Below are 12,318 nucleotides of genomic sequence, written 5' to 3'. Positions count from 1 at the left end.
TTCTTCATAATATTCTACTGTTTTAATATATCTGGATGTATGTGGCAAACATCTAAACAGGTGATGCTCTAAAATGCATTAGTATAGTTTAAAATCAAGTTTTGTCCTATATGTAAGTGGTGCCTTTTTCTTTTTCTTGTTTTTAGGAACATAGTTTGTGTGTGTGCACGCGCGTGTCTTTAAGTCATTTCCAACTTATGGTGACCCTAAGGTGAACCCATCACAGGATTTTCTTGGCAAGATTTGTTCAGGTTTGTCTTTGCCTTCCTCTAAGCTTGAGAGGATGTGTGTTGTCACTCATGCTCTCTATTCCATCATCCAAGTCACTGATAAAGATGTTGAATAGCACTGGGTCCAAGAAAAGGCTCTGTGGCATCTTGTCACTTCTCTCCAGGAAAGGAGCCATTGTTGAGTACACTTTGAGTTTGGCTGATCAACAATTACTAATTCACCTAACAGTTCAATTGTCTAGCCCACATTTTACTAGCTTGTTTGCAAAAATATAATGGTGGACCTTGCCAAAGGCCTTAAGATATGCTACATACACAGCACTCCCTTCGTCTACCAAGTTTCTATGAAGAGAGAGAGAAATTACTTGGTTTTGTGAAACTCATGTTGATTTTTAGTTACCACGGCATTCGTTTCCAATTGCTTACTATCTGTTTAATGATCTGCTCTAGAATCTTTCTTATTGATGTCAAGCTGACTGGGTGGTAATTGTTTAGGTCCTCTATTTTTCCCTTTTTGAAAATGACAGCATTTATCCTTTTCCAGTCTGCTGGGACTTCTCCTCTTCTCCAGGAATTTTCAAAGATTATTGTCAGTGGTTCTGAGATTATGTCTGCCAGTTCTTTTAATACCCTTAGATGTAGTTCATCTGGCCCTGGACACTTGCATTTATTTAGAATAGCTAGGTATTCCTGTTCTACATCTACCTATTCTGTGCTGCATTTCCTGTACTGTGTCATCTGCTCCTTTTTCCCCTGGATGAGCAATTTTCCTTTTGGGAGAAGACTGAGGTGTTGAGTAGTTCTGCCCTTTTTCTGTCCCGTTAGCATTTCACAACACAAAGCTGCCCTCCCATTTCGTTGTTCTTCCTTTTGCTATGGAGATAACAAAAAAAGGTCATTTTAATTGTTTTTAACCTTTCTAGCAAGCCTGAGCTCATTTTACATTTTAGCTTTTCTAAGACCCGATACAGACTGGCAGAAAGAGTTGTTGTTGGGCCAAAATTAAGGTTCGGGAGCGTGCAGCTACCACACATTCCCAAACCCTAGTGCACAGGGGTGGCACCATCATGGCGGCCTCCCATCCACACGGGGGCTGCCATGAAGATGCAAGAGCTGTGCAGCACCCTGATGCCGCTGGCAGGAAGTGGCATCATGGCGGTGCCCTTTCCTGTTTGCGGCACTGCAAAACAGCTTCTGCTCTAGGCGGCTTCGTTTTGACAGCGCATCGGTGCTGCAGCTACATGTGCTGGTTATTTGATTTCCTCTTTGGTGATTTCCCCCTTTCCCCATTTCTTGTATATGCCCCTTTTAAATCTTTGCTCAGTTGAATATTCAGTAGACATCCATCTTGGTTGATTTAGACACTTTCCCCTTTTCCTCCTCTTTGTTCCTTCAGTATCTCACTTTTAAGAAACTCCCATCCATCATGAACTCCCTTCTTTTTTTAGTATTTCTGACCACAAGATAATATCCAGTATTTCCCTAAGTTTACTGAAATCGACTTTCTTAATATCTAGAATGTGTGTCTGACTACACTTAGTTTCCCCCTTTTTGTTGCATACGCTGAAAGCCGCACTGGAAAAGCCCCTCATGCGGCCCGGAAGAAGTAATGGGGCGCGAGCCCCATTACTTCAAATGAGGCTCCAGCATGTGCAGATTTCTCCATATGTGGAGTGATCCAGACGGATCCTGACATAAGGGGAGGGCCCACTGTATTATATTTACTTTGCTACATTAAGAATTGAAGTTCATCTAGTTTATTTCCCATGCTATCTGCATTAGTGTAGACCATAGGTCATTCCCCCCTAGCTGCTACCCTCCCACTGTTGGGTTCTTGTACTATTCACCCAGTTCTTTCTACAACATTTGGGCTATTATCTTCAGCACTTGATGAACTCCTTCCCTCAAGCATACTGTCTCCCTCCCCCACATACTTCAGTTTAAACCCCTCCTGATCAGGTTTGTGAGCCTTTTAGCAAAAACGTTCCTGACAACTGCTGTGAGGAGCAACCCATCACTGGCCAGAAGCCCATCTTCATGAAACCACAGACCATGGCCTAAGAAGCAAAATTGTTTCCACTGACACCATCTGTGGAGCCAGTTGTTCACTTCCACCATTCTTCTTTCCCTTCTTAGGCCCTGTCCTTGAATTGGGAGGAGAGACAAAATGACAACCTATGCATCAAGGTCCTTCAACTTAGAACCTTATAATCCCTTCTGATAGCATGAAGGCCTTGCTGTGTTATCGATTCCCACATGGGCCAAAAGGAAGGGGTAACGGTCAGTGAGCTTGACAAGCCTTGTCAGCCTGTTGCAGTATGGATTTTTGTCCCAGAGAAACAGCACACCTCGAGGCATCCTGTCAGCTCACAAAGGCCTTCAGCAGTCAGTCCCCTACCACCACCACACATCTCCTCTGAGCACTGGCAGCAGCCATTCCATGTGCTGAATCTTCTAAGATCACCTTCTCTGAGGACTGACATTGTTACTCTTGTTCCTCATCATCACTGATAAGGGGAAAGAGCTTCAAATCAATTATGTAGCTCCAAACTCATAGAATGAGCCCTGGTCCTTCTATTTGACACATTCCTCAAAATGTTGATGCATCTTCAGTAAGCACCTGCTGTTTGCCTTGCCAATATCATTCTTTCCCTGCTCAAGTTTCATTGCACAGTTTACTACAGATGTATTATTGGAACCTGCCACCAGAAGTCTGTTTATCCAGGCTCCCAATTCTCCACCCTCCCAATTCCAATGCTGCAGAATATCAGCTAGACAGAGGACAAGGGAAGAAAAGAGAGGCTATGGGGCACAAAAAGAAGCTTTCTACAGAGGCTTTGCCTGTATTATGTCGATGTAATTCATTCAATAACTATATATTAAGGCAGCTATTATTATTGCCATATTCCTTATCAAGCAGTATGGGGTAGGGGAAAGATGGCCTACCATAACAATCTTTAACTACAGCAGAGATGAACATTCTGCAACAAGAGCCATGTAGAGGAGTTCAAACAACTATAACAAAAATGACAGATCAGATCACTTTTGGTTATGAACTTTAAGAATTAATCTTGGGTATTTTATGTGTAAAAATATTGCAAAATGTTATATTTGCCATCACAGACAGTCCTTCACCTTGCCTGACTAATTATAACAGAATTATTCAGTTATGCATTTGATGAAGTAGTAGATAGCAGTGCAACCAACAATGAAAACAGTTGCAGGCATCTTGGTCCCTGTTCAGTCCTAATTATACATATCAGCCCAACAAATTAGGCCAGAAAATACCTCTACTAACTGTATTATCTGACACTGTCATTGAAACTGCAGCACTGCACAGGTGTCACTTCATCACTATCTTATTTGATGTGACAATCATGTGCAGTATTGTGCCTATGAATATTTCAGAAGAGAAGACATCACAATACTATAAATGTGGAAACAGAAAACTGAACCTTGCAAATAATTAATGAAGTTTTTTTTTTAATATGGGTAACATATTCAATTTTTAAAACTTCTAAAGAATGGCTTAACCATGACCCAGAATCAATTCTATCTAGCATGAATTTTAAATTGATACACACAGCAATGCATATATGGCAAGATTTTCTTTATTTATTTTGCAAATACTTTTCAAATACAAATGACAAAGTTTAGAAACTTTGACAAACATAAGTAATGAATACTGAAGAGTATATTACTTTTTAACACACTGAAATAGTATTCATTTTGACAATCAGAATCTTACCATGCTTAAATACTGTGACCACAACACAGAGTGGCTACGAGTACAATCCAGTAACATCATCTTCTCAGGGAGCCCTAAGTAGGTGGACTTAACATACACAAACCAAAACTGATCCCAATTTGTGATAACAGATAGCAGTATTTATACTGACTGCCCTTTATCACAATTAGCATATGCCCCAGGTGACTGAAAGTGCTCTGCATAAAACATGATTGCTCCTCTTAGACTGGGGGAAAAAATACTGGAAAGGCTTCATTTACTACCTTTTCCAAGTGCATTAAACCTGCTGACTTGTTGCCCAAACAGATTACATACTGGACTATGATAGGATGCAGCAAATGCAAGACCTGATATCTTTTGGCAAATACTGATATTTTAAAATAACCACCATACAGGCAAATCAGTTGAAATCTTCTTAACAGTTATTAGAACAATGACCTCCCCCCAGCCCCAGCTTCCAGTGCTTCCAGCTCTTTCTTCTTACTGCAGTTCCAGGATCACCTTTTCTTGGCAAGAAACACTTTCTCAGTCTTCTTATACATCGAGATTCTACAGAGCAGTCCATGATGATAATAGCAAAGATTCCCATTTCAGTTATTTCAACATGTGGAAAAGTTTACTATATACATCTAGTGTGATCCTATACAATTCATGTTAATTTGATCAATTTAGGCTGTGGTCCTATGCTCTCATATAGAATTAAATACCACTGAACTCATTTGTCTTAACTCTGAGTACACATGTCTAGGACTGCTCTATTACTCTTTAATCTACATTTGACAGTTCACACTACTGATGGTTTATAATCACTACTTCACAGACCATGGAAAGCAATTTAATGATTCGGTTATCATGACCTTAACACAATGCTCAAGCTCCAAACACTGGTGCTGACTGGTTTCCAGCTTAACAACCACTTTCTTTGGTATTAGGCCTCCCTAAGGCACTACAGGTTGAATCTCCCTTATCCAAAATGCTTGAAGTATTTTAGATTTTGGATTTTTTTTAAAAATACTTGCATATACATAATGAGATATCTTGGAGATGGGACCTAATTCTAAACAAAAAAATCATTTGTTTCATATACACCTTATACACATAGCCTGAAGGTTATTTTGTACACAATATTTTTAATTATTTTGTGCATGAAAGAAAGTCCATATACAATGAACCACCAGAAAATAAAGGTGTCACTATCTCAGCCATCCATGTGGATGATTTCGGAATATTTTGGATTTCAGATTCTGGATATGGGATACTCAACCTGTATTTCATTTTTAAATAAAATCAAAGTTTGACTTGACAGTGTCCTATAGTTTAAAAAAAAAAGTTAAGTTTTACTGATGGCCCCTAAAAAGAACACAAATCTTTGGGTAACTGAAGCTGAATATAATAACATAACATACAATATTTTCATACATTTGCAAGACACAAAAAGTGGCACTCTCAGGAATTCAAGGTGACAGTTAAAATTTAACACAAGCTACAGGTTTTTCTAAATCCAAATAGATTCCTTCCCAAGCTAGGGGCTCCAATGGAAGACTCTAACTCTTTGAACTGCTTTAGCACATGGTTCTGTCTTACTTCTGTCTTAATTAAAAGTACTTTAAGTATAACAGTCTCTGTTCCATATCAGAGTAAAAGCCATTCAATAGCTGAAATTATTAGCAGTGGAAAGAATGATACGAATTTAGAAGTGTGCATAACATATAAGGCCAGATGAGGCTGCCAGAACTTGGGAGGTTAGGGTTACAGATTTTAAAACCAAACAATGTTTACTAGAAAAAAAAGGGAGATGGTGGAAACACAAATAATAAACAATTAGCACTGAATGTAGCATTTGAGTGATATTTGAAATATTTCTGTAGTAATCCATATAGCTGAATTTTGCATGTGGAAAACTCTGGTTTTATTTCTTTGAAAAGTTCATAGCACTTATAGCGTTTATGCAAAGCAATGGGGAAAAATATAAATATCTACAGAAGTGATTTCTGCTAATGGCTCAGTAACTGGAGAGGTTTTAGGAATATACTCAGCTTGGATTTCTGTACTTTGACAGAATAAAGCCTTGATTGAACAACCACTGAAATTCATTATGATACTTCCTCCCAAATAATAACCTACTTCTTAAGTTTCAGTCATTAAAACTATGGCACGAAAGAGAGGGCAAAAGGTCTGACTTCCAACCGCTTCAGGGGTGTGGTGTACAGATGAAGCATGCCCTTGACACAGCCAGAAGCAGCTCTGAGTCTGCTTAAGGCGGCCTGAGGATGCGAGCAAAAGGAATGGGGAAAATCTGCTCATTGCTGGCAGTCTGTATGGGACTGCAGCAGCAGCCAGCTTTCAGAGCAGGCCGTCTGGTCACTGTGGTCCTGAGATGATTGCTGGACATTTGAGGCTAGAGCGGCCAGGGGCCACTCCAAGCCACCTGTCAGCCTCTCCCCTGTGATGACAGGAGCCCTGGTGGCGCAGTGGTTAAATGCCAGTACTGTAGCCACAAGGCTGTGAATTCGATCACAGGGCTCCAAGGTTGACTCAACCTTCCATCTTTCATAGGCTGGTAAACCAGTTGCCCTCAACAACCCAGCCTGTTGGGGGGAACTGGTTTACAGATTGTATAGCACTTAGAGAGTGCTGAGTTCACTGATAAGTGGTATAGAAATGTAAATTCTATTGCTGTCTATTCTATATGCAAGGCATGGCCTCACATGCTGAACATTAGGATCAAGCACCATATGTGGTATGATTTTAGGGGCTTTTAAAAACCATATATATATAATTCATTAAAAGTAATAAAGTTTGGAATGCAAGATATCTATGAAGATACTGAAGAAAAGTCATTATCATATGATGACTGGGTGATTTCCTACCCAATTTCTGGAGCATATCACTAGCCAAACTGTTAAATATTATATTACTAATTAGTACAATTAACTCATAGGCGCTTTTTCTATAACAACAGTTAAAGCAAAACCTGTCACCTTCTTCCTTCCCTCGTTAAACAGAAAAGCTAGTTAAAATTATAAAAGACATACTTGACAAAACTGAAATGAGAACAATCTATTTGTGCAGACTAAAGAACAAGCAGTTGTGCCCTGCAACATTCCATGGCATTTTAATGGTACTTTAGAAAAAGAAAACATTGTAGGTGTGCTATTTTTATATAAAGGCAGTGCCAAAATACTTGTTACATTATAAGAGGCAGACAGTAAAGCTGATTTTAAAAAACAACAAATTTAGAAGATACTATTTTCACTTCAGCTATCAGAAACAAAACCAGCTCAATGGTTCCATTCTACTGTATGACAAATACTGAGTAACAAAATGTCTGTCTTTTAAAATACAACTTAAAAGTAAATATTTTCCTTCAAGGAAAATGAGTTACTATAAATAAATTACAATACAGTGAATTTGCCTGAACTCACTTTGTTTCTGTCTTCCAGCCTTTTAAGTCAAATAAAACCGCATAAAAACTGTACACACTCTAATAGGATAGTTGATTTTTTTTCTTTAATATAAAATAAGTCGTCTTCAGCGACATTAGTTTCACAACAAGGAAAAACCAAGCCTTGCTGCAGTCACTATTATAAAATATATATGTATATATTTATATGTTTTTGTTTATTTTTACTTTTTTTTTACAAAATGTGTATATTAATAGTTTTTACACAAATGTTTTAAAAAATAAACTTAACTGGTTTAGTAACTTCACTATAAAATAGGAACAGGCAGATAAATACTTCATGTTTATAATGTAACATGTTATACATCATCAGCTGGAAGAGGAGGTATATTGATCCTTGGCCTTGTAAAGAATGCCATCTTCTCCCTGTCACAATTTATAGGAAAGAAATTGTATAAACATTACAGTTTATATGAACACTTTTCACACTTGTGATCAGAGCAAAATAACTTATCAAGGAAATTGCACCTTAATTAAAACCGTGTAACTAAAATTTGTGAACTTCCAATCTTTTTAGAAGTTTGCATTTTATTCTGTTGAAAGAACAATACAGTAATTTATTTCTGAACTTGTTCAATCATGGAGTGTGTCCAAAGGAGGGTGACTAACATGGTGAAGGGTCTGGAAACTATGCCCTATGAGGAACGACTTAGGGAGCTGGGGATGTTTAGCCTGGAGAAGAGAAGGTTAAGAGGTGATGTGATAGCCCTGTTTAAATATTTGAAGGGATGCCATATTGAGGAGGGAGCAAGCTTGTTTTCTGCTGCTCCAGAGAACAGGACCCAGAACAATGGATGCAAGCTACAGGTAAATAGATTCCACCTCGACATTAGGAGGAACGTCCTGACAGTAAGGGCTGTTTGACAGTGGAACACACTCCCTCGGAGTGTAGTGGGGTCTCCTCTGGAGATCTTTAAGGAGAGGCTGGATGACCATCTGTCAGGTATGCTTTGATTGAGATTTCCTGCATGGCAGGGGGTTGGACTGGATGGCCCTTGTGGTCTCTTCCAACTCTATGATTCTATAATTTTATGCACAGGCTCTTCAAAGAGGTAATATTTTTTTAAAAAAATCTGTTTTCTCTATTTACTAGACAATATAACTCATACTCAAAATAAAAGTGAACCTAAAAAATGTAATCACCTAAGAGTAAATTTCAATTTGCAAATTCCAAACATATGTACTTAGGGTGCATTTGCACTGTAGAAATAATGCAGTTTGACACCACTTTCAATGTTGCAGCTCCATCCTATGGAATCCCAGGATTTGTAGCTTTACAAGGTCTTAAGCCTTCTCTGCCAAAGAATGCTGGTGCCTCACAAAACTACAAATCCCAGGATTCTGTAGGATGGAGCCATGGTAGTTAGAGTGGTGTCAAATTGCATTATGTAGATGCCCCCTAAACACTAGAAAAAACAAAATACAGCTACATCTGAGAATGTGAGTACAGAGAACCCTTGGTATTCACTAAGTTCAAAGGCCCCACCACCACCCAGGGATACAAAAATCCATGGATGCTTAAGCCCCATTATATACAATTATTATTGTTATGTTTATTTATATCCTGCCTTCCTCTCAGTACAGGGACTCAAGGCAGCTTACAAATCTAAAACAGTTCAAGTTAAAACACTATAAATATGCAAAATACAAGTTTAAAAAACAATTAAACAATTAAAACAATTAAAAACATTACATTATTAAAATTTAAAGTTTAAAACTCTGTAAAACAAACAAACAAAAAGCATCCCTGTCATGCGAAAGCCTGGCAGCACAGAAATGTCTTTACCTGCCGCCAGGAGGACAGCAGGGATGGAGCCATCCTGGCTTCTCTAGGGAGGGCATTCCAGAGCTTGGGAGCAGCCAATGAAAAGGCCCTTTCTCTTGTTCCCATCAAATACGCCTGAGAGGCTGGTGGGACAGAGAGAAGGGCCTTTCTCCATGACCTCAATATTCTCGGGACCTCATACAGGTAGATACAGTCCTTCAAATAGCCTGAACCCAAGCCGTATAGGTGCATAAAGTAGTATCCATTAAATCAGTGGTCCCCAAACTGTGCTCTTTAAGGAATTTTGGACTTCAGCTCCCAGAATCCTAGACTACTGTCCAACATGGCTGAGACTTCTGGGAGCTGAAATCCAAAATCTCTTAAAGGGCACAGTTTGGGGACCACAGCATTAAATAAATGGCAAAATGAAGGTTTGGATGGATGAATCTGTGGATGCAGAATCTGTGGATATGGACAGCCAACTGTATATTTAACAAGAGCTGTATTCCAAGTGCATTCCCCAACCCCCTAAGTAATTGGTTCTAGAATCTCTGTATTCCAGAGGCCTGTGATTAGTTCTCACTGAGGTGGCAAACCTGTGTTGGGGCTGTACTACTTCTGACAAGAAGGAGGAGATCACATAATGAATCCCTTTATTATTATTTTTTTTATTTGTTGTTGTTGAGGTGGTGGTGCTGTGCCTTCAAGTTGTTTCCAACTTATGTGATCATAACATGGGGGTTTCTTGGCAAGATCTGTTCATAGGTGGTTTGCCATTGCCATCCTCTGAGGCTGAAAGAGTGTGACTTGCCCAGGGTTACTGAGTGGGATTCCTTGGCCAAATAGGGATTTGAACCCTGGTCTCCAGAGTCATACATATGCAACATTCAAACCACTATACCATGCTTAAACATTGGCATATCATGGAGAAATCAAGCTGGGGAGGCCCCAAGAGCTCCAATAAGCACAAGCATTCAGCCCTGTGAGCCCTCATGTGAACCTTGAAGTGGTACAACTCTGGCCCAGGTTTACCAATTTACTGAGCGCTAAGCCTTCATGTGGTGAGCCTACTGACATCCCTGCAGTTTATGCATACTTGACAACTTACTGGTGGAAAATGATTATTCACTTAGTCTGGAACTAGCAAACTAGCTTTACATTTTACTAGTGATATGCAGTATGGACACAGCACATGCTAATTTTATCAAACTTCCTCAAACTTAAACTCAGGAAATGTACAGGAATAAGCAATTATGTGGAGAAGGAAGATAAACTAATGGAAGCATAGAGGAAGGCAACAACTTGACTAGGATTTTCAATAACAGTGATATCCATAAACATTAGTGCACTAACATGTATCTGAAAGGCATCAGAACAAAGGATATTCAATTTATCTTGGAACACCATACCGGAAAGTCTGCACTTGAATAGGCTCCTTCTGATTTTGTCCACGCAGCTGGTATACTTCTTTGGATGCTTTTTTAAGCAATTTTTCAGCTGCTTGCTGTTGATGATGCTCAAATTTGGTCTGTCTTGTCTAAAGGGAAAATATATAGAAACAAAAATGACTTTTAATTATATAACTGTTTATACTAAAAGCTGTTGCCAAATCTCTTAAGTGGGTATAGGCCATCCTAAAGTGTGTGCTCCTACTTGCTTCAGACACTGGGCCAAATACACTTTTGCACCTTTAAGTAGAAGGAGATACCATCAGTTCCACAATGACTATAGCTGAGGAAAAATTACTTGCTTCACAAAAAAAGCATATACAGCCATCCACCATTCTTAGTGTGTAACACTTATCACCATAACACCCACATCACAGCCAATCCACCACATCTGGTTTTGGAAGCTGAACAACAAGATCAGGGCCTGGTTACTACTTGGATAGAAAACTGAAAACATCCCTCCTAAAACTGTGCCTCTGCAAATCAGGTGACAATATTGAGTCAGATTTAGATCTGACTGTAAAAGACAGCTTCCTATATTTCTCAGTTTCTAACTAGAGAAGCAAGTTGTAAATGAAGCATATAAAGAAACAACATATGATTTTTTTTCTTAACAGCACCCCACTCAAGATCCACATAGCTAACAAAGCTACCAAGATCCACACAAAAGCTGTGTCCCTCGTGTTCCTTGATTCGTGTTTGAACGCTGCATTTGGTGGTCCCTATATAGACTTGTCCGCAGCTACACGGTATGTGATAAACTCATGCGGCCATGAGAGGGTCTCTCCTGTCCTTTGCTAAGCACATTTGTTGGATTTTTCTTGGTTGATTTGTAGACCCATTTGGAGGTTGTGTTTCCTTACCACTTTCCCTATTCTGTCTGCGACTCCTTTGATGTATGGTCAAAAAATACCTTCCCTTTGGGTGGTTGTTTGTCTTCATTTCTATGGTTTTTTTCTGGGTCTGGCAGCCCTTTTGATGTCTGAGCTGGAGCCCAGTCTCAGTGCTTCAATTAACCTTCCAGGAAGTGGGGTTCACAGATCATTTAGGCCCAGTCTACCAGTGTTTTTATTGTGCTTCTTTTTTGTCCTAGGTGATGGTTGGAGTTCTTATGTAGGTATCTGTCTGTGTGTGTAGGTTTTCTGTATATTGTGTGGCCCAACTGTTGGTTTGGTTTGTGGGGGAAAAACTCTTCTAGAACATGGCCTTATAGCCTGAAAAACTCACAAAAAACTATGGATGCCAGACATGAAAGCCTTTGACTTTAGCTTATAAATTAGTTGCTGTCAACATGGTAAGACCTGGTATGCATAATTTTCAAAGTGAGAAGCATTTGATGAACATCGGTGCTGCTCAATGCATTTGTACAGTGGTCCCTTGGCTTACGCAGGGGATCCATTCCGCTCCCCCCTCCCTCATAAGCCAAAAAATGTGTAAGCTTGAGTCCCATTTGATTGAATGGAGCTCGTGCTCGTGGCGTGGGATAGCGTAGGTGCTGCGGGCGCACATGCCATTCACTCTCCCGTCACACGGCTTCTACATAAGCAGGAAGCCACGTATAGGGCACCCGCTCATAGTGTGGGCACACTGTATTTGTTTCCTACTCTGCCAGAAGCACAGAATCAATTCAACAGATATTTCAGGGTCCTAATACCAGAGAAAGA

At 39.6% G+C, this 12,318-nt stretch overlaps 1 protein-coding gene across 1 annotated transcript in view; it reads right to left on the bottom strand.

Annotated features, from left to right (window-relative positions):
* Window positions 1-3,825: 3,825 nt before the first annotated feature.
* The window catches only part of WWC3 (WWC family member 3), an 81,959-nt gene continuing 73,466 nt past the window's right edge, over window positions 3,826-12,318 (bottom strand). The window contains exons 23-24 of the mRNA XM_089511594.1: window positions 10,616-10,743; window positions 3,826-7,807 (exon numbers count right to left, since the gene is read on the bottom strand). Coding sequence (XP_089367720.1) covers window positions 7,741-7,807; window positions 10,616-10,743 — 195 coding nt within the window. The 3' untranslated portion in view covers window positions 3,826-7,740. The remainder of the gene's footprint in view (window positions 7,808-10,615; window positions 10,744-12,318) is intronic.

Source organism: Sceloporus occidentalis, unplaced genomic scaffold (assembly GCF_023333645.1).
Source record: "Sceloporus occidentalis isolate IW3139 unplaced genomic scaffold, rSceOcc1.0.p SCAF_2, whole genome shotgun sequence".
In the NCBI taxonomy this organism is placed as follows: domain Eukaryota; kingdom Metazoa; phylum Chordata; class Lepidosauria; order Squamata; family Phrynosomatidae; genus Sceloporus; species Sceloporus occidentalis.
The sequence above is the reverse complement of the archived record's forward strand: the minus strand, read 5'-3'. Positions and strand labels throughout refer to the sequence as shown.